Source organism: Psittacula echo (assembly GCF_963264785.1).
Source record: "Psittacula echo genome assembly, chromosome: 6".
NCBI lineage: Eukaryota > Metazoa > Chordata > Aves > Psittaciformes > Psittacidae > Psittacula > Psittacula echo.
The window spans coordinates 54,621,461-54,649,094 of NC_137743.1; the positions used below are offsets into that span (position 1 = coordinate 54,621,461).

Consider the following 27,634-nt stretch of genomic DNA (forward strand, 5'->3'; position numbering starts at 1 on the left):
ATTACCTCTTTCAGCTACCAGCATCCTTCTGTGAAATACTTCAGGAAGAAAGAGGCCTCTAGTCTTGTTGCTATATGGAATTCTGTTCCCATTGTTTTATGTCTGCAGTAAATTGAAAACTACAATTTGCTAATGTCTATGATAGAGTTTGGAAAAACTCTTCAATATATAGGGAAGGCTGGTAACTTTCCCTTTACTTGGCATGAGTTGCACAGATCTTTGAAAAGAAAATTCCAGTTCAAAGCTAAACTTGGCCAAAACAAAAAGCGTCTCCCTTTCTAGCCTTCCCATCCTAAACATCAAATTACTTACCAGCTTTCAAAACATACCAGCAACTGAGATCTTGGCAAAGAGTGTTCTTAATTCAGATATTTTTTTAAAAAAAATCATACATCTTGATACAATATAGGATGCACTTGTAAGTTAGATTCATCTACCAAGATTCATCAATTAGCAGGTAAGAATTCAGAATTTACCTTTATCTAAATTTAGACCTATTAGTTTCCATAGTCAAAAATTGAAGGCATAATTCTTTCCAATGAAACCTAAGGCAACTATTAGGTAATACAAAAGAAACAGCTGGGTTTTGTACAAAAGATAGACACTGATCTTCTTATATCCCAAGATAGCGTCAGAGGCACCTTAATTGCTTCCTCCAGTTCTCCTTTATTTTAGCAGTTTCAGAACTGAGCACCATTGCACTGTAGCCACTAAGTGAGCATAGATAATTTTAAAAAAGGTTCATTGGGTCATCTAATTTTATGATTTCCTAAGGGGATAAATGCACTTTTAAGTTATGAATAACACTTAAAAGTAGATATTTAAAAAATAAATGTTCTTCTTTACCAACTTAAAAAAAATCATCCTATATTGAAGGGGTAAACAATCCAGTTGGTGGCAGGGATCTATTGCTCAAACATAGCCAACATTACACCTAAAATTCAGCTGAACAGTACAGTTTGCATCTTTAACATATTAATTATTTAATCAAGAAAGCAGTAAAGCCTATTCAAAATGAGCTAAAAACATCTCTCAGTGGAGTTCAGATAACTGATGATAATTTCAAGAGATAGATATGAAGTTGAAGCTGATACTGGTGTAAGAAGTAACATTTTGTGAATAAGGAAGGAAATGTGCATACTTGAAAAAGAATTTTCTTTATTACAGGTTTTACCACTTTACTTCAAATGAAACATTTTGTACTGATACTTCAAATGAAGACAAAAGGAAAACTTCAGGTACTTTAAGTATGCCATAGGTTTCCCTGTTTCGCATACCATGAAAATGCCCTAGATAATATATATTTCAAAACAGAATCCAGATCAGTTTGATGACTTAATGTGGGAAATATGCCAAATATATGAGATTAAAGACATTTTTGCAATATTATTTGGACTTTGTTATTTTACCTAAACATATCTGTCTCAGACCTTCATCTCTTCATAATCAGAAAATATCATGTGTCCATACTACAATTTGAAGACAGTGAATCAGCTAATGCTAAACTTTAGCTAAAAAGCTAAACCACCTGACTGTCAAAGCAAGTAAGCAAAGGTCTATTAACCTTAGCAAAACCATGTAACTCTGTAAGAAACTAATATCTGATTTTTTGGTATGGCTATCATAGATTTCTCACTGTATTGCATTCAAAAAGCCTTTAACGTGAGGCAGAATATTATACACCTATTTTATGGTCCAAAACTGGAATATAACAAAATACAGAAGTTATTCAAGGATGTGAAAGACCAGATTATACCTGTTTTGAGAGATGCTTGAGGTTTTGAGAACCTGCCATCATAACACTAGAAAACATTAAATACTAGGCAGCAGTTCTTTCCACAGAAACATCCACATAACCAAATGATGATTTTTATACTTGCTACATTGGGTTGTGTGGTTAGCTGTAATTCTGGGCTTTGAATAATGGCTTTCATTTGTATTGGCAATTTCTTACACAAGTCATATATAGTCCGCTGTATTTTATTCATACCCCAAAAACCCATATATAATGTCCTGGTTGCCTGAATACAAAACACCACCACACAGAAGATCCTAAATAGGCTTATACAATAGACATCAAAATCTTTATTTGAATGAGTAATAAAGAATAGACAAAAAAAAGATTTTTGGCTGGATTAAAAGTGGCTTTGGTTGCCTTCTTCTTCCCACCTCACCAGACTGGAGGCAAATTCAATCATGAGGGTTTTGGTTTGTTTTCGCTCTGAATTTTTCATTTATTTTTCTTTCCTCAAAGTTTGTCTACATCACAAAATATAACATAGATAGCGCATAACACTACAAATCATTGCTTACTGCATCTGTAACAACCTGATGTTCAATTTCCACAACTCCAGAAGAGTTACAAGGCACTTGAGTTGTTCACTAAGGGTTATGATGAATCTGACCAGGGCTGCAGAAGTTAACCAGCCAATCAGCAAATAAGTACAAAAGGAGCATTCATGTGGATCTCTGCAAAGAAAACCACTGAGCTTTATGTTTGGGATCTATCTTAATTAACTTTGCCAGGCTCTGAGTGGGAGAAGGACAAATGAGGAACTTTGCTCACTTTCATAAATGTCATTGGATAGTCAATTTCTTAAGATAAGAGCAGCATGACCTGAGAAACTAAAGAAAGATCACTAATTCTTCAGTTCTTGCCATGATTAACATAGTAATCCAAAACCACAGAAGTTAGACTGCACAAGCCCAGATGCCGTCTTAAGGCATGAATTATGTTCATCACTACTTGTGTCGATTTATATGGATGTGAACTTCCCACAAGCAGAAAAAACATTTACCACAGGTGATGCAGAACGATCATGGTTGAAAATACTTTTGAAAAATGTCCACATATGAAATTTTAATCAGTTTGTCTCTCAGAAAAAAAACACACAAAATGTCGTTTGTAAGAAAATAAAAAACTCTGTTTGTATCAATGCTCCTGCTTGGCTTGCTATTAAACAGCAAATATCTTTTGGCCAAAATATTGCTGGGGAAAAAAAGAAAAAAAAAAAACCCACAAAATTTCGATAGTATGAATCACAAACTAGTGTACCTAATCAGAAAAAAGAAAACTGGAACATCATGTGCAAATAATAGGAATGATGCAAAAATTTTAACAGGCACCATGTTTCACAATGTCAAGTAGATGTTCCTTTTTGTGATGAAAGCTGGCAGGATTCATTTCCTGAGTGTATGCTTACAACTCTATTTCAAATGAAATGAAGGATCAGTGTATTACCATGAAACCATTGAGCAATCCTGTTGGTGTTCCTCTCAAACCCCGCACGTCGAGGGATCTGCTCTTCTTTGAACCAGCGAATGATGACATCTTGGGAAAAGGGTCTAGAAGGACGCTCCCAGATGTTACTGTATTGAAAGGCAAGTAATTACAGAAAAGAGTCATACAGAGAATTAGCAGTACGTAAAACCAAGGGACAATAGAAATATTAATCTGTTTTTTACATACTTACAAAACACTCAGCAAAGTAAGACAGACAAGTAAGAAAAAAGTGAATGGAAGCTTTCTAAAGTATATAGAAATTATAAGAAAGAAAGATTTTAAATAAAAATAAAAGAATACTATTTTCTAGTGACTTAAAAGAAAAGGCAAGGCAAAAACTAAAGGAGCTATGCTTCATGCTGAAAAACTTCAGAGACATAACACCGAACCCACATTCCCTTGAGGAAAAAATCCGTCCCACACTACTGGCAAATAACAACAGATTGTGCATCTCCTCCTTGACCTCTCAGGTCACTGGCAAAGTAAAATTTTAGATACACATCTATTCCTGCTCAACCATACCAATGTTAGGTGTGAGAAATTGAATTATAGACATTTAGGTATATTCACTATTAAAGTATGTGTTTAAAGCAACTTTTATTTTTCTTGATGCTTTCAAAATCAAGCCAGGGACAGACAAAGAGGGCCCTTAAGAGATAACAAAAAAAAAATATTGCCTGGTTTTTGTAGTATAGGCATAGGTTAGAAACAGATAAGTAGTACTGAACATGAGCTTGAGAATGATCAGAATATTTTTCAGCTTTTTTCATGCCCTTTTTGAAAAGGATCACATCTAGCACAACAAAACTCTATAGAAAATAATCTCACAAGCTCAGAACTGCAAGTCAAAGTTACGGACTGCCTTTTCAAAATCTGCCACTTTTAATAGTGTTTTTTCTACTGCAATTTGAATAACACTTTAAGTAGTTTGGACAAATAAGAAGATAATTCCTTTGACAAGTTGAGTTGGTGGTAACTTTAAAATCCTGGTCTCTCCAAGACTGAAATGCTGATTGCTCCTCAAACTAGGAGTTTTGGCTGCTGTTACAGGAGAGTTTTTGTCTTGGCACAGTAGAGGAAAGAAATTCTTAAAGCACAATACATTTCCAAACAATTCTCACTGGTGCTACAATGCCTGGTAAAGAAAAAAAAAAATAATGTAATAGCACTCTTTCCTTTTTGATCTTGGGTATTTGTTGTTGGGACTATTTTACTTATTTATGTGGGTTTTTAGCATTTAATGTTACCATCCTGCCAGTGCTCACATTGCCTTTATCATCACATGAAGCCAAATTACTGGTATAAGAAATACCCAGGAAAAGAGTAATTAGTCAACTTTCTAGCACCCATCTGACAGTTTGGATTCTTCCACTCTGCAATTCATGGCACTCCCTAATAGTCAGATGAAAGAATGATAAACACCAAAGATATCTGATTTTTCCTGAAATAAAAACCTGAACTCCCTGAAACTTAGGAGTATGGCAGCTGTCTGTAAAATTTTTCAAAGAGCTGTGATTCAGCAGGCAGTGTTAGGCTTATAACTTGCCTAAGAATTTGTCCATTTGACTTCTCCATATCACAGCCCTGCACACTAATCAAATACTGGCTTTTGAAGGATCCATCTCTCTGTGCGAACTCTAAGAAATCTGTCTGAAAAATAAATGGCATTTAGTTTACATTAAGCATTCATCTGTTTTCATTTTTCTTTAAACATTCTTTTTCTAGTTGTAGTGAAAGAGCAAGACTGAGAATTTCCAACAACTGAAGAAAAGCTTGGTTTTGGAGAACCTTGGAGAAGGACCAATTCAACAGAAAATTATTTCTAAGTAAGTGACTTGTGTACAAACCAACCTGGATGCTGCAGAGAGAAGCTGCGAACAACTTGCACTATTGTTCAGTTTTATCTCCTGATCATTATTCAGGCTCGTCCCCTGGAACAAATTACTCAGGCCAGCCACTCTTCCCTTCTGAATGGCACGCAAGGACTGTCGTCGGTATTCATCCCTAGCCCTGCGTGCTTTGTGGCTCCTTTCCTCATCCGCAGCTTTGGAGCGGCGCACTGGGTGAAATGAATGGAAAGGGTGAGGAGGAGAGACTTTAGAAGTACAAACAATCATTTACCCTTTTCCTAATAGAGCTACTTTTATTCTTTATGTGACCTGGTATTAAGAACGTTCAAATTACAATGCACTATCAAAGAGATGGGTAACTGGATGACTTCCCTGATGCTTCAGATACAGGCTCACCATTAGAAAAAGCATGCCAGACTTGAGCTATCAATGATCTGATGACTGCTGGCAATAACTGAGCCTCTACATAGTGCAATTACATCTGACACTTGCTTTGTCTGTAATAAGAGAAATTCTGCTTCAGGACATCTTTTCCACTGGCAGTGAAGCAAGTTTTATGTTTCAAGAAAGAATGTTAACTACTAATTAAACTTAAATCAGTGTTTAACAGAATTCTTTGCAACTACGCACATAACTGGCATTGTAGGAGCTATTCTCAAAATTTACAGTTAGATAAAAACTAACATGTAGGTCACACTTTTTGTTGTTACTGTTGCTTTCTTTCTGGAAGGCCTATGCTATCTTTGTTACAGTACTTAAAGTCACAGAAGTCTCCATCTTGAAAATTGCAGTCAAAAAATATTTTCAGTAACAATGGAGAAGTTAATAGTCTTTGGAAAGGGCATGCTGATGCTATGGATGGGGTTGTCTCACATTTGAGTCTTTCAAATTGCATATAGAGAAACAGAATCTGTACTGGAATATTTAATACACATCTATCAATGGCATTGACCAGGGAGTTAAACATTTCCATAACCTGAAATGAGATTGCTGCTCTGGCCCTTGCAGGTCAGGCATCTTTAACTAAAGCTTCTTCATTTTAAAACTAACGTACTAAAAATCCTGTCTTCAAAAGGGTATATCTTAAATGGACCAAGAATTGTACTGCAAATGTTTATCATCTATCAGCTCTTTTCTGGTGCCTCAAGCCCCATTTTGATGATTTTTTTTTTTTTGTTTTTATTTTTTTTGAGATAGAAATAACTTCAGGCAAGCAAATTATTCCAGTGCAAAACAAACCTTTAACATCCAGTGAAGCAAATATTAAAGCAGCAAGCTATTGCCTCCAGTAGCAATTATCAATCCTGCCATGACTATCCTGGCTTAGATCATACCCAATTCATAAAGTGAACAGACTATTTCTTACTCTGCTGTGATTGCACCTGTGACTAGGAATGCATGATATAAAACCAGACAGATGCATTTCATTAGGCTGTTTGCATGCCTCTGGTTCACACTCCTGATTTAAAGCAAGCAGAAGTATAAATGGATTTGTCCAAATCATAAAAAGGCTTCATGGAATCAAGGAATAAAAGTACTCAAAACAAAATGACATGAAATAAAACCCTTAAGTGAGGGAAAAAGACTTTTAAGCTAAAAGTTATATAGTATCATAGGTAGCAAGATATACAGGACTAAAAGCTTAGCAACATAGCATAATAAACGTGTCATAGATTCTTCATGTGTATATAACTGGCAGGATTTCAGTTTCACTTAACTACATACAGAGCAGGTTTTGCTAAACACAATACCAAACAACTGTACAGCACAGAAAATTTGAGTAACAGATTTCACTATTTATCTTACAGAGTGTTATTTTTAAGGGTAGATAATGTCACCTAAATACGCTACTTCAATGGCTCAAGTGTACTAGTTACAAAAAAAAGAGTTCTGTGACTTATCATTTGTAAAGCCACTCAGTAATGGCTGCTTCAAATATGGACTTTGTATTTGCAACAACATGAGACAGCAAGAAAGATGAGTGTAATGCAACTTGGTAAGACACTTAGAAACCAGCCACCGGTTGTCATAGATCAAGGTCAGACTGCCTGGAGCTTTCTGGGATTCTATTCTACTGATGTACAGGCTGCCTGGTAGTGAAAAAGGCAAGTTTGCAGGAAATCTACAGTTCAGCCCAGTCCTGTTGTTCCATCTCCACTACCAGTTTTTCCTTAAGGTGTTGGTGATACCAAAGACACGTACATCCTCCTTCAGCACTTACAAAATTAAGCATGCTTCTGCCTTGATGTAATTGTGTAGCAATGCCTTTATATAGTTTAGGTTTATAGAGAGAACTGTTTATATATTTTAGGTGCCAATATGATTGTGGCTGCAGTAGAGCAGGCCAAAAATGAGTTATCAAACCCTCCTGGAAAACTGGTAAAAATATTGAGACTAAGGTTTGTGCTGTCATGATTACATGGTTATCATTGCTAGAAAAAATAGTTTAAGGCCAGCTTAGACATGTCTACATGACCTGCAGTGTCATGTAGAACATACTCTAACAAAAAAACACACAGCTTGTGTGTGCAATGCCTTTCCTGATCCTATAGGTCTCACTGAGTTTGCTTTGTTTTCCTTGAACAGTTTAAGAGAATCTATTATTCTTCTATGCTAATCTAAGTTGTCTTTTGAGTGAAAAAGCAAGATTTCCTTTTGTATTTTTCTCTTAGGATTGTGAAATCCCTATTAGCAGTCCTGGCAAAGTTCTAATGCCAAATCATTGATACAGATGAGGATTAATCATGCTTTGCTGCAGCTGAACTTGATCACACAATTTGTGAAAGACTAGGAACTCTTAATTTTGTACAATCTGTTTTGTGCTTTTGAAGACTGTGAGTTACAATCAGAGCTATATGAAAGCAGAAAGAAACCCATGTGCTATGAATATGCATCCTCATTTTTAAATTATTTTGTTTCAGCTTTACCCTTGTTAAAAATTCTTGGAAGCTTGTTTATGAGCAATTCAAAATGAGTATTTAATAGATAAAATTCAATCTTTAAATTTTCTGAGTTTGCATACAAATCACACGGTGTTTTCCCCTTTCCTAATTGGAAAATAACTTCACAAAAATACTCTGCGATATGGTCCAGTTCAGCAATCTGCTTATCTGAAAGCATGTGAATAATCCCATCCCTATTCAACAACACACTCTGTGACCTACTGAAGTTCAGTGAGCACATACTTAAGGTTGAGTACTTTCTTGTCAATGCATAGCTGAACTGGGGACTACTCACTTCAAAATTCAGCACTTTCTCAAATGCTCCTGCCAGTAAACTCACTCATTTGAATTTATGTGGAAAATAAGTACCAAACAAACATGAATTCCTTTAAAATTCAGACAAAAATAAATTCATGGACATAGTTTGTAGAAGAACATAAAAATGTAACTCTACAAAAGAAGATATAATGAGTCAGCCTGGTATCCTACTTCCAACAGAGACCAAAAGTGGGTGCTTTGGAAAAAGCATAAGAATAGATAAAGTCAGTCAACTCTGTTTACTTTTTTACTGGAATAAATTTTGTTTGGAGATGAGTAAAGCTGGTCAGATGGTATCTGAGCACTTCATTGTTTGATGCAGTTTGCAGGGGGTTCTAAGTGTATTAACAGAATGCCTTTTGCAATATTCAATCAGATGAATATTTATACTACTGTTTTTCCTATTATATTTTGCAGATTCCTTTTCTGCTTTCACAAAGTGCCTGCTCTCACACTTGGAGACTGTGATATACAGTATTGTTTACTGAATACTCTAGAAACCTACAGAATAGAACAGCCTGTAGAAAGGTCCAAAACTAGTCAGAATATATGCACTCCTCTATCCAAGCTTAGCTTTAGTTCTCACTTCTCAGTTTCAAAAAAAAAACCTAAAAGAACAACTTTGAACAGTAGACACTTTGATTCAGTCTTTTCCACTATTCATCTTCTCATTTGCCAACCGATATACTTCACATATTAACTCACAATTACCATCTAAAACAACATATATCTATTATATGAAATCAAAGTGTCTAATTGCTCTTACAACACTGTTTTTTCCTTTTAGTACCAATTTCTAAAGTTATTCTACATTTGTCATTTAGTACATTAAAAAGCACTAAAATTATGTATTTCAATTAACACAGTGGTTCTATGGGCTTTTATTGTTATTTGGCATAATCAGGGAAACTGAACCAAGCAACAGGAGCTAATATTAGCAACACTTTGCTTATTGCCTTGGCAATAAACAACTGAGGGATAATGTGATGAGGAGAGATGAATCCTCATCACATTCTAAATTCCATCTACTAAATAAATTAGTACTGTCATCAATATCATAGCTACATTTGCTCTCCACAACAGCTGCTCTAGCACTACTTTTCCTGTTCAGTACTGACCCCCAGCACTGTTGAATATGAAGGGCTGACTTCAAGGAGGTAAGACACAAAGGAGCCTGGCCTTGTTCCTAATGGGCAATATGGTTTCCATTGCAGGTGTTTAGAGACAAAAGATGTTAATGTTACATCTGCTTGTAATTCTCTTATACATTCATGAATTTGTTTATTGCTTAGAAAAGATGACAGCTTTGCCTAACTTCACTAAATTTCCTCTCAGTGTCCCAAAGGAATATTTGAAAACAAAATGAAAGGACTGTCATAAAAAGGGGGAAAAAAAATCTGGAACTGAAATCAGAAGTAAACAGTCTGGTGAACCTGAAGGACTAGCTCCATAGCAATTTCAGATGTTCCCACTTCCTAATATTTGTTATTGCCTGTCTGCTGGGGTTTCCGTCTCCTGTTAAGGAAATGGAAGATGTTAACATTCCTGAGGAAGCTCAATGCAGTCTGATGGCATAGTCTAAACCAGCCAGGAACTGGTTTCAGATGAGGCACTAAATACTGCATCTTCATATCTTAAGTCATCACACCCATTTGCTAATGGAACACAGTTCTAAGCTGTCAAACCAACTGGATAAATTGAGACACTGAGATAAGCATAAGAGGATAAACAAGGATGTGATACACTCTAGTCATTAGTCTGCACTTAGTTTAATGCTAAATCAATTAGTGATAACAGCATAAACTCTGGCAGCATGGAATTTATAGTAGGCTGCAAAACCCAACTGTGGTGCCACCAGCTAGAAGGTGCTGAGCTTTTGGTTTGCCATGGCAGCACTATTATTGGTGACCAGGCTAGATAGCTTGAAATTACTGCAGTCAGTAACCCTTTTGACCACAAGCAGACAGGTCTATAAGTACTGAGGCACACAGACTGACAGTGATAGAATTCCTTCAGAGCATACAGAATACTCAAAAGGTTATACAAGAAAAAATACTGATGGCAGATTATATTCATCAGCATATGATGCAGTCAAAAGTGTTTTGACAGATCAAGAATGCCATTACAGAAATCATGGTCAAAACCTTTCAGACCTTATTCCTTTCCTCTCTGCCTTTTCCCATAATTCGCCTATTGCATTTCTGATCTCTGCCTCTGTATAACCACCATTCCTTAAGAAAACAGAGGCAACAGTTGAAAACCTCAGTTACGTCTGTAGTGCAAGAGTAAGAAAATAAGTCATAGTTACAGTATATAGTTATAGTAATCATAGAATCATAGAATAGTTAGGGTTGGAAAGGACCTTGAGATCATTTAGTTCCAACCCCCCTGCCATGGGCAGGGACACCCCACACTAAACCATGCCACCCAAGGCCTCATCCAACCTGGCCTTGAACACCGCCAAGGATGGAGCATTCACAACCTCCCTGGGCAACCCATTCCAGTGCCTCACCACCCTCTCAGTAAAGAATTTCTTCCTTATATCCAATCTAAACTTCCCCTGTTTAAGTTTGAACCCATTATCCCTTGTCCTGTCACTACAGTCCCTGAAGAATAGTCCCTCCCCAGCATCCCTGTAGGCCCCCTTCAGATACTGGAAGGCTGCTATGAGGTCTCCATGCAGCCTTCTCTTCTCCAGGCTCAACAGCCCCAACTTTCTCAGCCTGTCTTCATATGGGAGGTATTTTGTTTTATTGCCAATTTCAGTGTAAAGGAAGGCTGGGGTTTTTTTTGTGTGTTTGATGGTTGTTGTTTTTTTTAATAACATGGTTGCTAATATATTTTTTTTTCTTTATATATCACCAAAGAAATACTAAAGCACATAATATCATCCTCTGTGCTATGTTGCCAGCTGATGCTAGTTTTCTACTATGGCTATTTTATTCCCACCAACTTGTTCTGCTCTTAAGCACCCAACATACAGAAAGCTACAGTTTTCATTTCCAAATAAACACATACACATGGATTTAGATAATTCTCCAGGAAATAATTGCCTTCTCTTTATTGACAGTGTTATATACAGAGGTTTTATTGATCAAAAATGAGCATAGCCTGCTATGAGCCTGGAAAATGGCAGTAGTGCATCTTACACAGATTTAATTCATGTTGTACGAAATAATTCACTATCACATCAATTCCAGGTAATAGGACTCCAGTAATCAGTTCTCAGGAACTCCTAAAGTGATGACTAGAACCATAAAATAAACTCAATGCATTTTTTGAAACATTTCTTTTACTTCTGTTAGGAAATATGTAACACTACAGCAATATTTTTTCCTACTTCATGAGGTATTTCATGCAACACATACTATCAACTCCATATATCTCCATATTTAGTATTAGTTAATGAACCTTTGTGTTATATGTAACTAATATAATAACCCCACATTAGCTAAAACTTTCTAATTGTTACATTTCCTTTTTCTGCAGAGTAATTAAATCAGTATAGGTGTGGGAAATAAAAAATATTCTTCCCCCAACAAAAATACACAATTCTCATTGCAAACAAATTTCCTACTTCTAAAGCCACCTACACAACAGACATCCAGATGGATACAGATGTACACTTTATTCATAATATCCCATTAAGTCTTATTTACTCATAATGTGGAGCTTTACTTACCTACAGTATGCATATATACTTATATATGTAGGAATATATTTGTTCTGTTCCTTAGAGGTTTTCAAAAATCACTAACTTATTTTTAAATTAATCACAAAAGTGATAGGTACAGCATCTTTAGTAGTGAGAGCATCATCATGATTATTTTCAGGGCAACAATCCAAATATTATTTATTGCAATTTTTTGCAATGAAGTGAGTGTCAGTGCTCATATAATAGCTTGACTCCATTGCCATATGGAAATAATTAAAATACAAATGAAGACAGATTTTACTTCTTCAGAGACAGTTGAGGACAAGCTATGAAATAACTATCTCCAGAATTCTTATTAAGCCAAAATTGTTAATTAATGACATTAGACAAAATATTAATGATCTCAGTCACTGTACATGAAAAAACTTCTATAAGACATTGACATCAATTCCCATTCAGAAAGGAATGTGAAATTGGTAAACTCACTGTAACTTCTGTTTGTGAGCTCAGGCTGGTATTTTCCTGAAAAATAATGCAGCATTTTGCATTGCTCCATGTAGAAGAGATTTTCAGCAACACTATTTTCCATTCTACCAGTCTCCTTTATTTGCCTTCTGAAATGCATTAATTCTGTGAAGGTAATTTTACTCACACTGTTCTTCCCACTCCTGGTCATCATCGCTGTGTTGACTATGCTGCTGAGCTTGCATGAGGCTCAGATACAACTCTTTTGCTCGGATTTCTTCCTGTTGTTTTATTTGTTCTTCACCTTTTTGTCTTTCCTCTTCTTCTCTTTTCTAGGCAAAATGAAGTAAAATATAGGTGAGGAAGAATGTGCCAAAAGTTAGAACACTGCTTCAGTTGCTTCCTCCCACAGGGTAGCTACATTCCCTTTGACAAATCACGCTCTCTTCTAACTTTGGGTTTCTCACATATCGCAACAGGCATAATAGAAGTTTCCTACCTTTTAGGAATTTCTGATAAAGATATGTTTTGAGATGCACAGGTATTAACAGGAATAAGGAACATATAAGTACCCGAGACTTGAAGTCCACATGGAAAACATGTTTTGTCATGTGGCACCAAAGCCTCTGCTATCCTGCAATCCACAAACAATGCTTGTTTTAAGTCCACATGTACATTGGACATATCCCTGTCACTCAAGCAGTATACACATCATCTACAGAATCTATAGAATTCAGTAAGTGATTTACCGGTGTTCTTAATTTAGCAACTGTCACCATGTGTCACTCTCATCAATGAAGAGAATAACTTTTTCCAAATATCAAGATAATTACATTCTGGATGAAAAGCCAGATCTTTCAGCACATACCAGTTGCTTTGCAAAATGTAGCCAAAGGTAATGGACAAAAAAAGTTCCCTTCCAAGAAGACCAGGTGAAAATCTGATAAAGATTGCCTCTACAGCTGGCCTTAAACATACTACTAATAATGTAGGAGCTTGATTTGTGCAGAAATAGAATCCATATCTGTTTTCTAAAAATCTGCTACCCAAATTCCTTAGGTAGCAGAGAGGCAGATTTAATTCATTATTCAACTGAACACCCCCCCCCCCCAAAAAAAAGCCGAAACCCAACTTCATGAAGTCTTATTCATATTATTGAAATAACTTGAAATATGAAAAGAACATTTTTGTATTTAATTTTACAATGGAACCAACACTATGCCCTTTTGGGTAACGAACTTATGGATAAGAATTTCGTTATAAGTCGCTGAGTAAAATCACCCTGAATTATTAACCTAGTTACATGACCTAAACTATAAGTAAAGGGTGTCCAAAGTAGATTGTGAGTTGTTGCAAAATGTTAATGTTATCAAACTTCTAGTGTGAAGCAACTGACATCTAGCTGAATAAAATCTAGTGAAACTCTAAGTTTTACATTAGGAGACCTGGGGGAGATATTTCTGGCTTCGTTAAATAACTTTTCTTCATTAAAGGTCAGAAGTGGGATTTCACCAGATTTTGCATTTTCCTAACTGTTCTCCATTTCAGTGGGATTTTAATGTTTCATTGCAATGGGACCAGCAAGAATTGAGTGAAAAAAACAAAAAAACAAAAAAACAACAAAACACCAACACCACAAAACCAAACAAAACTCGAATCCAAACCAAAACAACAATAAAAACAGCAAACAACCTCCCATGATTACTTTAAACTGGAAAACAATTTTATCAAATGCACCAACACATTCTGTCAGTCAGCTGAGGTGGTGTATTTGAGGAAATGTTTTCAGCCACAGATTTTGTACTGGTACTTTTTTTTTTTTTTCTTAAGACATGGTATGTTCTAAAGTCTAAAAATTCTTTTCAGATAGGATTGCTCCTGATCACAAAGGGAAATCACATGTATTTATCTTCCTTTTTATTTTATCATATATTTGCACTGTGAACTTTTTGTAAGGGCATCTTTTGTAAGTTTGAAATCAAACTGTCACCACAGCAGGATTCACAGCATGACCAAAACAGTACATGGTCTATTTTAATAAGTACTACAAATATGAGTGGAGACAAAACCTGACCTCTGTTATTCTCTAAACTTAGTCTGTAGGTTCAGGAGATGCAAAACTGAACTTGCATGAAGTTGCTCATAATCCTGCAAAAAGTAACTTGCTCACACTATGTATAAATGGCTGTTATAATTCAGCCTCTTTTTAGGCTGAATGGGTGGGAACTATCCAAAAGCTGTATTTTAATTCAATAAACATATACATAAATTAACACTTCCCTACAGTAAATAGTTCGTGTTTTATAATACATTGGAAAACTTATTCAAAGGTGATCTGTCCTATCTTAACACCTGCCAGGGCTCAAATAGCAAGAGCAACCTGCATATAGTAATATGAATGTCCAAACAATGTCTAGCGCCCCTAAGAGAGACTCATACATGTTTCCACAATGGCTGACCAGGTGTCTGAAATGTATGTCTGGGAAACATGTCCTTCCCCATGGTATTCTCCACCATGGGGAAGGAAAGGTGCTTTTTGATCTCTTCTCCCAGCCCCAGTTCTCTCTAGCTCTGCAGACATTATCTGTTGTTAACCAAACATCTGGAATTAGAGGAAGACAACTCCAATTCTTTTCAGAAGACTGCTTTCCAAAGCAAACAATATTGCTGTTCACAACCTCTAGAATCAAAGTGAGGGCCAGAAGCAACAAAAGGAAAGAGGACTCTGGTTGTTCTGGTCATGAATCGCACAATGGCACATTTAAGGAAGAATGACAAAAAGACTGAAAAGAAGCAAGCAATGACAAGCAGTGACAAGCAACACCATCTTCAGAGTGAGAAACCAAAACAAATGCAAATCTCCATCCTTTGAAAGAATTCAACCACTTCTCCATTTCCTTAAGTAAATAAAATCAACATTTCTCCATTTAACACAGCTGAGCTCCACCAGTTCACACCAGCAGAGGATTTGTCTTCTTTATAACACAACAAATCGAAAAACCTGAAATATTGGGTATTAATAGTATAATGAATAATAGCTCCATAACACACATGATGAACAATAAATTAAGCTGCCCTTATTATTTCCAAGAAAGAAAAGCCTAGTATTGTCCTTCAGTCAATTTGTTCTAATATCTTTGATTACTTCTAACATCATCCTCCCATTGTTATCTCCTAAGTCCTAAAAAGATTAGTTTAGTGGGTAGTTCATTATTTTTGAATAGTCAATGCTTTTTGGAAGCACTGATTTCAAAGCCCAGTGGCTTCTTCAGAAAAATAAAACAAAAAAAATGTACCTTTTTTAATAGAACTAGGGATTCCATATTTCAGCTGCTAATAAAAGGCTCTATTCCTTTCTTGGAAAAGCTATGCAATGAGATATTCTTTTTTCTTATGAGAAGAATATTTATTCACCTAGCTTCACTATCTAAAATATCCAGTTCATCTAGGCTATCTTTAGGGGAAGATAGAGAGACACAGGGGTAGTCCTGGGTTATCAAGATGTCTTCTGTTCAAGCTCTCAAATAACAAGGTAAACTTAAGGGAGGGGGAGATTTAAGTCAACACTGACACTTGATTATGAAGTCACAAAAAAATTTCATATAATTCTCCATATTAAAGAAAAAAATAAAATTCTATTTATTCAAATTAGTACATGGATACACGTGCAAGTATATTGTACAACTCCTTAATGTGTGGGTGAGGAGAAACAACTCTTGTTAATATGCCACAGGAAAGAAAAGTCATCCTTTTGTGAAATATGAGTAAACCCCATATGTTTGTATTTAAATTAATAACTGAACTTGCCACACTTACTCCATTGGAAGAACAGAGCAACCAGTTTATCTGCTTCTCCCCATGAACCCAATCCTGCACATCAGAGCTGAGAGTAAAGAGCAACGATAACCTAAAAACACTGCCTTCTGCCTGACAGTAGAGAGATTGTACTTTGTGTCATGACCCTTTCAGCTCTTCCAGAATAATTAGAAAGGTGACAATTCAGTATTTAGTCACAAATTGCCAAGAAATACCAACTTGCTGCAACAAATCACGATGATAGTTCAATAGGCAGCAATAATCCTCTCTAGCGTTAACTCCACTGGAGAATTTGAACATGCTAAATGATCCTATGTAGCCTCTGGCAGTTGAACATTTACCACAGATCTGTTATTTGTTAACCGCAGATGTCTGCTTCACAACGTTTGATAGTTTTGCTACGGCCAGCTCTAAACAACGTTTGATGCGTGAACCACCTCTGAGCCAGGGTAGACATGCAGATACCTACCACAGAGCTGAGAGCAGAGTTCATCTTCAGATCTAAGCCCTTAAGACTTCCTGCTCTGAAAGAGGGAATCTGGAAATCCTGGGTTCCAGGTTCCAGGACAGCCTGCTCTCGGCAAGGTTGACGCAGCAGGCTGAATTCAGAGATCAGTTCTCCGTAAACTCACCTGACAGTTTCCAACACAGCGTTGACTGAGTATCAGCAGAAATATACCTAACTCCTTCCCACTCTTTTTCTGAGAAAATTCTCTCACTTGCATCAGAAAAGGAAGCAGTTGCAGAGACATTATTTTCTTCTCTACTACCAGTGTCTCAAAAGGAACACAGGGTTTGCATCATTTCATGGTGCATCTATTTGCACTGAGACAAATGTATAAAATGCATACATGCTTTATGTAGAAGTTATGTTTCAGTCATGCATATGCTCCAGGACATGCTATTCACATATGGCTCACATAGAGAGGTGACAATACACTCTGTTTCAGAAAGACCCTCTTTTAGATGAGACAGAAAACAAAGCTAAGGACTATTCCTGGTTGGGAGAGATCTAAGATTTATTGCACATGGTGGAGCAGGCCCTGCTTGTGTAACTTGCATAGATCCAGTAACAATCTACTAAATGCTTGTCTCTGAGGCTTGAATTCACAGCTTGAATTCCCTGTATGCAAACTATGCATGGAGGATTAGCCATGGAAAATATCAGAGCTTTGCTAGTTTTTATTAGCAATCCAGAATGAAGACGGTGGCTGCAGCAAGTGCAATTGCCACTGGGGAAAAGATTTTTTTTAAAATTAATATCACAGTTCCTCACAAGTAGGATAGAAAGACCTGACTGCCCGATTCCCAGCAGCAACTAACAACTGCCTCACTGAGACTGGATTGAGAGCAGCTCAGAGCAGAAGGACTTGGGGGTATTGGTTGACAAAAAAGCCCAACATGACTTGGCAATGGGACTCTGCTCTTGTGAGACTCCACCTGGAGTACTGCACTCAGCTCTGGGGACGCCAACACAAGAAGGTTGTGGACTTGGTGGAGAAAGTCTGGCGGAGGGCCACAAATATGTGATCAGAGGGCTGGAGCACCTCTCCTATGAAGACAGGCTGAGAGATTTGGGCTTGTTCAGCCTGGAGAAGAGAAGGGTCCAGAAAGACTTTATAGCACCTTCCAGTGCCTAAATGGGGCCTACAAGAAATCTGGAGAGGACTTTTTACAAGGGCATATAGTGACAAGACAAGGGGTAAGGGCTTTAAACTGAAAAAAGAGTAGATTTAGACTAGATATAAGGAAGAAGTTCTTTATTGTTAGGGTGGTGAGACACTGGCACAGGTTGCCCTGAGAAGCTGTAGCTGCCCTGTCCCTGGAAGTGTTCAAGGTCAGGTTGGATTGGGCTTTGAGCAACCTCGTCCCATGGAAGGTGTCCCTGCCCATGGCAGGGACATTGGAACTAGATGATCTTCCAACCCAAACCATACTATATCCTATGAGCTTGCATTAAAAAAAAAATTAAATTGTGGGAGAAAATTATAATGCACTATTACTCTGTTGTTGCCTATCAACAGAATAAGGATTATTTCTCCTTAAGTGCCCACTCTCATTAAAATTCCTACTAAATAATTTTGATACATGAAGAAAAACAATACCCATAAAAGTTGACATATGCAAGTTTCAGTTAAAAATATTTCATCTCCCAAGGAATTTTTAAGAAGCAATCTAGTTTTACTGTGAACCATGCTTATATTATTAAATGTGTCTGATCTTGTCATATAGATAGTACTTTAACATTCTCTTGCTTTATGTAGACCACATGAAGAGCAAGCTGAGAGAGAATATTTCTAAATGTAGATGAAAGATACTTCCCATGCCTGGCTGGCTGACATTGATACCTTGAATTTGTCCTAGCTCTGCACATTGTTCAGGACTCCTAATGACAGCAACTGATTACAGTAGGAAATTATGCCTGTGATCTCATACCCTTTGTAAATTAGCAAAAAGATTAACGATAGTAATTGGTTCTCCTATTTGTCCTTTGCATTAGATTCACAAAAGAATAGCTGTCCTTAAGCTACAAAAATAGAGCAGTCAACATTTATATTCTAGCATCATAAATTAAAGGCATTTCTGCGTAAGAAACACCAAGGAAAGCAATACTTTTCTAACAGTGTTGGAAAAGGAAACAGCGATCATCATTCACTTTGATATGTGAGACATCATTTATCTAGAGCAGACAGCCCTAAGTCCCACAATAGGTCAAGAGGAATAAAATCTCTTTTAAAAGGACTGTGGGAGATACAATATGTTTAGAAATTAAACACATCAGCAGAAAGGACAGTTTCAATCTACCAGATCTCCCAAGTCGAAATCCTTCAAGAGGATGAAACATTAGCAGAAACTCAAGTTTTCATACGCCATTTTTGAAACTGCTTTAAACATGGTCTGTTCATCATCACAGAAGGATGATTACCAGTGCATTAAATATTTTAAACCTGTTAAAGTGGGCTTGCTAACTGATCTGCATCTCATTCCATACCCTGAATCATTCATGAAAGGTATATTTTTTTGTGATTTCAATGATTGCAGTCATACATGAGTAGATTTATTAATTCATCTTTTTCCTAACACCTTAGTTCTATTCTATTTTTGTAGCTGGATGTAGATGCTAGAAACATATCTTCCCGTTTTCCTGTTTAGGTATCTTTCTACTCATTCAGCTTGTAAATATTTCATGTACTTCTTCCACTGCACAAGAATAGTTATAAAAAGAGTAAAATGTGACGGAGAAGGAAAGCCAAGTGAGTTTAAATGAGCCAGTGGATAGAGAAGTTAAGTTCCCCATATTAGTCTGTGAGATTCACTTGTCTTTGAAATGCCTTTGCTGTTTTTAAGAATTTCTACAGTCCTATGTATAAAAACCTGCTCTTTCAAGACCAAGTAATAGATCAGCAGCTCTTCTGAGCAGCAAAGTTGTGGTGCTATAGTACCAGGGATGAATCATATATTTGGATTCTCTGCTATGTTAGTCCAATTCCCAACTAAAAGATCTCAAATTATAGACCTAAATGAAGACCCAGGGCTGGAAGTGTAATTAAACTATGTTGTATTAATATAGCAAATGCTGGGAGCACAGTCAGTAAAGGGGCATTTAAGAAATAACCACTGAATAATATCTTGTTTCCAAAGATGTTAGTGTTCTGGTTTCAGCTGGGACAGAATTCATTTTCTTCCTAGCAGTTGGTGCAGGGCTGTGTTTTGTCTTAGTCTGAGAACAATGCTGATAACACGCTCATGTTTTAGTTGTTGCCAAGTAATGCTTACGCTGGTCAAGGACTTTTTAGTCTCTCATGCTCTGCCAGTGAGGAGGGGCACAAGAAGCCAGGAGGAAGCAGGCAGGATACTTGACCCAAACTAGCCAAAAGGGTATTCCATAACACAGCATGTCATGCCAAGTATATAAACTGGAGGGAGTTATCCGGAAGGAACCAGTCACTGCTCTGGTCGGGCTGGGTATTGGTCAGCGAGTGGTGAGCAATTGTATTGTGCAGCACTCTTTGTTACTGGAGTTTTTTTGTTTTCCTTCCTCGTTTTAGGTTTATATCTCCTTGTTATTTTTATTAATAGTAATAGTATACCATATTTTTTAGTTATTAAACTGTTCTTATCTCAACCCATAGGTTGTGCAGCCGCAGAGATATTAAGTGAACATCAGTGTTTGTTCAAGAGGGCTTTGCTTTCCAAGAAGCAGAGAAAAGAGCATTTAATTAGTTGCTCTGTTCATTATTCATACATTAATAAAGCAATTGAAAGATATAGTTTCACTACTTACTGACATCAAATTTCAAAGGCCCTGTTCTCACCTATGAATTCAGATTAATTGTGCAAAGGTAAATCAGCAACTTTGTGCAGGAACCACCCTTGTTTTATTCTACCCTATAATCACTATAACAACCCTCGAATTCCAAGCCCACAGTTCACAGAATGACAGGTAACATGCTGACTCTAGTTTGTAATCAAACCACATAAATTTAACATTCAGTTTTTCAGTATTCCTCCCTTCACAGAGGGACAAGGTGAGAGTCTATCTACACTTTCTACACTTTTAATCACTATGCTGGGAAGGGAAAAATGGCATAGCAAGCCATCAGCAACAGAGAAGCATGTAGATGGAAGTTACTAGATGCAGATCTCCTAGGAGTCATATTTTGCTACACACTTTCTCTATGGAAACCCACCTTCACCATCTTGTGCAGTCCCAGTGCGCACATCCAAGACTCAGAAGACTGTGACAATTTCTCTGCACTCCAAACCAATTATATTTTAGTTTTTTCATTTTTAAACAAGTTTTTGTCTTTATAAAGTAATATAAAAAGGGAGACAGAAGCCATCTTCTTTTCAACAAGAGAGTGTAAAAACAAATGTTATTTCAAACAGTAAAATTCTGTAACTTTACTCTTAGAAACTTCAGTATGAAGTGAATAAAAATCAGGCAAATGAATGTCTTCCAGCAAAGCCAACTGGACTTTTCCCATATGCTGAGTAGGAGAAGGATCCACCCCTTGAAGAAAGTAGTGACAGAATTTTCAATTTAATTTCACATTAAATATGTGAACAACCTAGCCAAAATACACAAAATACATCCAAAGAAACTAACTTAAAATGCGACATTTCACAATTGTACATTTTTCCCCAGTATGATTCATTCCGCACAGCTGACTGAACAATTCTGTTAATGTCTGAGCTGAATAACCAGTTTGATTGTCCTGACACTTTTGAATGAGATATGTAATTTTTTTGCATAACTCACCCAGCTGTTCCTGTGAACACCATGTAGTTATTTGTAAATTCCAGGATGAAGAATTACAACTCTGGGTTTTAAAGTTATTAATAAACATGCACTGAAGGTGACAAGAACTTTGAATCTATATAAAAACCACTATTAAAAATGCTAAATTACTCTATGCAAACCTTCAGTTCCTCCTGAATTTTTTCCTCCTCCAATTTGGCAGCCTTCCGATCTTCTATTTCTATTTTCCATTTTTCTGCCACTATTCTGGCTTTTTCTTGAGCCATAGCATCCCGGAATTTCTTTGTAATTTCAGCCTCCTTTTGTCTCCTTCAGAAAAGGATTTGAAAATTAAAGTCATTTAAGACATCAGTTTTTTTTTTTTTTTAATTGAGGATATATATTTGCTCACCGGCTGCAACAAATACTTAGCATAAGACTTCATGAAAACATGCAAGGAAAGAATTAAAATATATTTAACAAGAGACATAGCACAAATCAGATTTGAGGAAACTATCCAGAAAGCAGATATTTTCAATTTTTGATAAATGACTAATTAAGATAGCACCTTCTAAATTAAAGAAGTATTTCTTGGATGTCTTCGAGTCGTACCCTGTATTTTTCCTTCCCTGGCTGAAAAACAGGTTTTTTCTGTCAGTCTATCAAAGCATGATTGGGAATTTACTGTCCTTCAAACATCAATACAAATGTCTGCCAAATTCTTACACTAGTTTTTTTTCTAAGTACTGACAATGTAAAAGGAATACAGAGTACAGGTTGCAACTTTTAATCCCTGCTTAAATATGCAATCACTATAAGCAAGAAGAATGTCACATTAAAAGAACAATATAGAATAATCTGATATTTAAACTGTCACTTTTCAGTGTTGCACTACAAAAGGAAGTGCAGGAGGCAGGTGGCCTATTTCCTAACAATATCAAGCACCAAAACACTTCTGAAACTCTCACAAAGCTGGAAGAAGCCCTGCTGGAAATACCAGCATAACACTTTATGTAATCAGTTTCTTAACTGCTGGGATAAGAATTAATACAAGCAATATGCAAATAAAACCAATTTCAGAAAGGATTTCATGTACCAAATCCCCATGGTGGGCATAGATGTGCTATAAAGCAAGCATTTGTAATTTAATCATCTCAAACCCAGGTTGTTTCATTCTTATTTATTTACAAACTGGTCAATGGTTTAGGAAAATTCCCCAAAAGCAAAATCTTTACTTCACTTTTTTTGTGAAAGAGGGTTTTGTTGTTTTTCAGTATTCAATAAAAATAAAATTACATTTTTCACGTGCTGTAAAAAACTTACACAATAAGTGAAGGCAAATGTTCACAAAACATACTTACCAGTTTTACCCACGATTACCTGCTGCCTTTCTACAAGGCCATGTCTCCCAATATGCCAAGTGGACCCTGAATTCAGATTCTTAAATCCTCACCATATTTCTTCTGCCTCCTTCTGTGCTTGTTGCCTGGCTCGCTCTGCTATTAGCTCCTCTGATATCTGTTCATATGGCTTGTCACCTGGGGCTTCTCCCATAACCCAGACCCAGACCTCACCATCCTTCCCACGGAGCCACTGCACATGTTTGCCATTACCTGCAACAGCCACCAAGAACAAATCAAAAATATAAATACTGGCTCAAAATACTATGTGAATATAGAAGATGGGAAATCTGCAATTTAGAAACATTAAGCTCGCAATTTACAATTCAGAATAAAACAGAACTTGGATGAAATTTTCATATCTGACCAATCTATGATGCTAGGGGAAAAAAAAGGGCCTGTCCACTCCAGATCACAATCTTAAAGGACTCTCTGTCCAAAAAAGTAAGAAATTAGTAATTCTGAAATGCATTTCCCATAATTTAGGTATTATAATCCCTTTTTAATTGTTGTAAGTACATTTTCTTGCTTCACTCAGTAAGAGATGAATGAAGAGAACGAAAAAAGAGATGGACAACAATAACCAGTGACATTGTGTGACTAGTAATGCTTCAGGACACAGAGAATGTTGAGTGTTGAGCATATAGAGAATTCCTTGGAACTCCTGCAAAAAACCCAGGAATTTCCTGCTCCCACTGTGTGGAGGAGGAGTTTCAGAACGCCTTCATGCTCAGGGCACACCACTCAATACTACAGAGGCTTTTCTGTTCAGGTAGGCAACTGAAAGGGATTAAGTTTCTGGTTCAGTTTTCATAAAAGATGCAGTGCAAAAATTTATGGTTACTGTGCTGACAGTAAAGAGTGATTTTAAAAACACCCCAAAACCCCTGAGTTCTTGTTACAAAATAGACTACATTTGGTGTACCTTCATGTCCAAGAACCAACTATACGATTTCTGGTGACTACAGAGGTTAGATCCTGCCTGATTATATTTTAATGGTCTTACACATTACCTGACTTAGCGTGACTTGGACTTTTTTTTCTGCTTTTATATGTATACCTCTTAGATATTTTATGCACTTTACAGGTTCATCATAAGGAACTGGTAGAAACATCTCTTATGCATCCATTTTTATGTTTTATTTCTTGCAAATTAGTTGAAACTGTTCTTCACAAAACAAGATTTCACCGTAAAGACCATTGCTCATGGACAGTGGATTTATCTTAAAGAATGTTGACTAAAAGGCCTTAAATGTTCACCAGTTCATTTTACTTCCTGTATATTGCGGTCCACTAGATTTCCCCCTCTTATCCAAATATTGAGGTTAATAAATCATGTGTCACCACATAGCTTCTAAAAGGAATATTGTCTCATTTGAAAACATGAAGAAGTGGAGAGTCTGCTGTTTTCCTAGGTAGCTTCTCTCTGATATTTCCATAAAAGTTAAAAGAAACCTGGTCTTATTTGCATGGCCAGTCTCTGCTTCCTGTTTTTCTACATCATCCTCTATTAGCATCAGCTTAGCTATTCTTACCTTCAACTACCTGTTGTTCTGTAATAGGACAGTATCTATTTAACCAGTTTAAGTTTTCCGATGCACATTCAATAGTGTTTTTGACATCCCAGACTGAAGAGAGAAAACTGCAGGAGGGAATGAAGTGTGGCTGTTGACAGCAGGCAGTGCTAATGCCAACCCACGCTCAAAAGTGTTGACAATACGAACTGAAGGCAATGAAAATATCAGATCTCTCAATGAAAGCTAATATTCTGTATTAAATTTGAAAATGTGATTTATAAGAATTCCCAGTGTTGGCCTAATGGTAGCGACTTCAAGGGGGGGAGGGTAGAAATCTAAGCTAATAATATTTTCCTTCAATAACTCTCAAAAGCATTTGTTCTTTTCACAGCCTATCAGATTATGTCGCAGGTTAGAAATGTGAATATATTCTACTACAGTTACTATTCAGTATGTTTCTGTGTTCCTGTCAGCACAACATTTTCAATATAACATTTGAACAGTGTCTGCTGAGAACTGATTGGCCATATTAGTATTTGCCTGCAAGGTTTTCACCTACTGCATTTCATGGTAAAGTATCCTGAGAAGTATGGAATGATTTCCCAGGAGCACTGATCTCACATAACCAATGGCAACTTTTGTTTTAAAAGTGGCCCATGTCTTCTTACCTTGGAGGAATTTGAATATCTTAGTTGCTCCTCCTTATTTAGTAGTTTAAATAGAACATTGCAAACAACATGCCTCATGTTAATTTATAACTGCTAGATACCAAATACTTCTAGTGTTCTGGGACAACTTCTGCTCATTTATGAGCTTATGAGATGGAAAGAGGACAAAAAAATAACTTTTTAGGTAAGCAGACAAATTTTATCTTTGCTTCTTTCTAGGTTTTCTTTGCCAAAGAGTTATTAATATGTTTCTCAGAGACACAACTTATCCATTACTACCCAGCCCCATAAAACAAACTGTTGATTTGTAGACACATCTTAAGTAATTATACACTTTTTTTTAACACAGTGGATCTCTCTTCTAAAGCTATAGACAGTAGATGTATAAACTCTTTTGAAAACATCATGATAACTTATGGTTGGTTCAGCACAAACTACTGTATGCTACACTACAGTATACTATTGTACATGTACCCATAGATTTAGTTGAAAAATAATAGCAGTATCAAGCAATCTGGCAATTTGAAGTTTCAGCATTAAACAGACAGATCTCCACATGTACAATTTTAAAACAATTCAAGTTGAGCACATATGCCTTTATTCAGGTTTTTCTTTAGAAGAGGAGGTTTTTTCATATCCAACCTATTTTACACTTCAAGAAATGGCACCTATGCAAATCTTCCCTTAAACCTACACTTCTCATGAAGTTGGAGAAGAGCTTTACTGTACAATCTGATCATAAAACTTGGAAGTTTCTTAGCACAGAACAACATTCAGTAATGAGAGTGAAGGAAAATAAATAAGCAGCACAAGGAGAAAATCTGGCATTGTAAAAAACTGAATTTCTGCCATATAAGAAGACTTTGCAGCCTGCAGAATCAAATTCATAGTGGGCAGCGTCAACTTTTCTAATCTAACAACTCTGGGCATGCACTTCTAGTTTAAACTAGAACCAATTGCAAGATCTGGGCTGAAAGTGCAGTAAATTATTTTCCTTAATATTTTTAGAAAACTAGTGTTCTCTGCTTTACAGGCAGAGAATTACCACCACTAAGGTCTGACTCTAACAAAAATAATTCCTGCTTTAAGATGCATCTCAAAGGTCCTGCCTCAGCAAATTTGAAATCTAGGTGAGAAAGAGACATGGGAACCTGACGTTTCCTGTTCAGAAGCAGGGTTCTGAGCCCAGTCATACAGCCTGATGCAGAGTCAGGAAATAAATCTCTTGGGCCCTAGTCTTGACCTTGACCACAAAAGTACTTTTCCTGGAGAAACTGTGGCAGGCTGCACATAATTACCATTAGAACATCAAAATTAGTCTGGATTGGAGAGTAGAAATGAAATGTTTCAAAAACAAATACTATTTTATCAGGAAATTATACTGAATAATTTACCAAGTCTTTTCCATTTCTGCTGTTCAGACCAACAATTTATTTGCTGCAGAATTCTGCAAGTTGAATTTTTTTTTTTGTCTAAAACAACTCTGTAGCACCACAAAGGTGGCGATATTAATTCTTGCAGTTCTTTTTACCTGTAGCTTCTCCCTGAATTAGTATTTCCCATGGAGTTCCCCTAAACCTACATCTATACTGATTTGAGACCAGTAAGTCGGTTTCTGTATATTGCTCCTTACTCCAGACAAATGCAAAATCAGGTATCTCAAATTTGCAGCACAAAGGGATCACAGTGAAAACTTTCTTCGGAAACCTACAGCCTGAACCAACAGTGACAAAAATTTGCACATATAAACACACACAATCAAAAATAAGACCAAATCATGTTTTCTATTTGTTTGTATTTATGCAGTCAATAAAAAAACAGCAACGAAAGTATAAAACAATGCCCAGGAGAGCCATAGTAAACTCAAGGCTCTTGCCTGTAAGAATTACTAGTCTGTACCAGGAGCACTACTAATCTCACACACACACACACAGTGCTGGAGTGCACCCTTGAATTGTGGCATACAGCACCACAGGATGCTCTTGCCCTTTGTGCTACCCTCAGGAAGTCCTTGGTTTAAGCAGGGTATCACTTCTGCCATGGCTGAATGCTGGCACAAAATACAAACACTGCCAGCCACCTTGGCAAAGAGAGAAAAACAGCATGTGAAGGTGCATGGGAGGAGGAATCCTGGCTGCATGCAATGCTCAGGCTAACTCAGGCTCCAATTCCAATTATCTCAGACTTCTACATTGTGACTAAGGCTTAAAACAAATTACACAAAGGAGAGCTGGGCCTTACGATGCCTCTGCTAAACAGGACAGAGGAGTAGAACCACAGACTGGGTTTGGGGGTTTTACAGGGTTTATTTTTTTGGGCTGTTTCTTGTGGGTTTGGGTTATATCTGGCTTCATTTTCATGCATGCTTCTAATTAAAAGTGCTTTAAAAATAACAGTAATCAGAGAAAATGGAATACTGCTGCAGTCAGCTTCCTTCCTCCAAGCTTGTTTGGCATCGCTGTAATGGTTACAGCATCC

General features: G+C 36.7%; 1 protein-coding gene across 1 annotated transcript in view; it reads right to left on the reverse strand.

Moving 5' to 3' along the window:
* The window catches only part of SH2D4B (SH2 domain containing 4B), a gene marked incomplete at its 3' end in the record, with an annotated part of 66,766 nt that overhangs the window by 30,649 nt on the left and 8,483 nt on the right, over nucleotides 1-27,634 (reverse strand). Inside the window, exons 2-6 of the mRNA XM_080621167.1 lie at nucleotides 23,025-23,184; nucleotides 21,754-21,901; nucleotides 12,701-12,845; nucleotides 5,135-5,342; nucleotides 3,242-3,369 (exon numbers count right to left, since the gene is read on the reverse strand). Coding sequence (XP_080477293.1) covers nucleotides 3,242-3,369; nucleotides 5,135-5,342; nucleotides 12,701-12,845; nucleotides 21,754-21,901; nucleotides 23,025-23,184 — 789 coding nt within the window. The remainder of the gene's footprint in view (nucleotides 1-3,241; nucleotides 3,370-5,134; nucleotides 5,343-12,700; nucleotides 12,846-21,753; nucleotides 21,902-23,024; nucleotides 23,185-27,634) is intronic.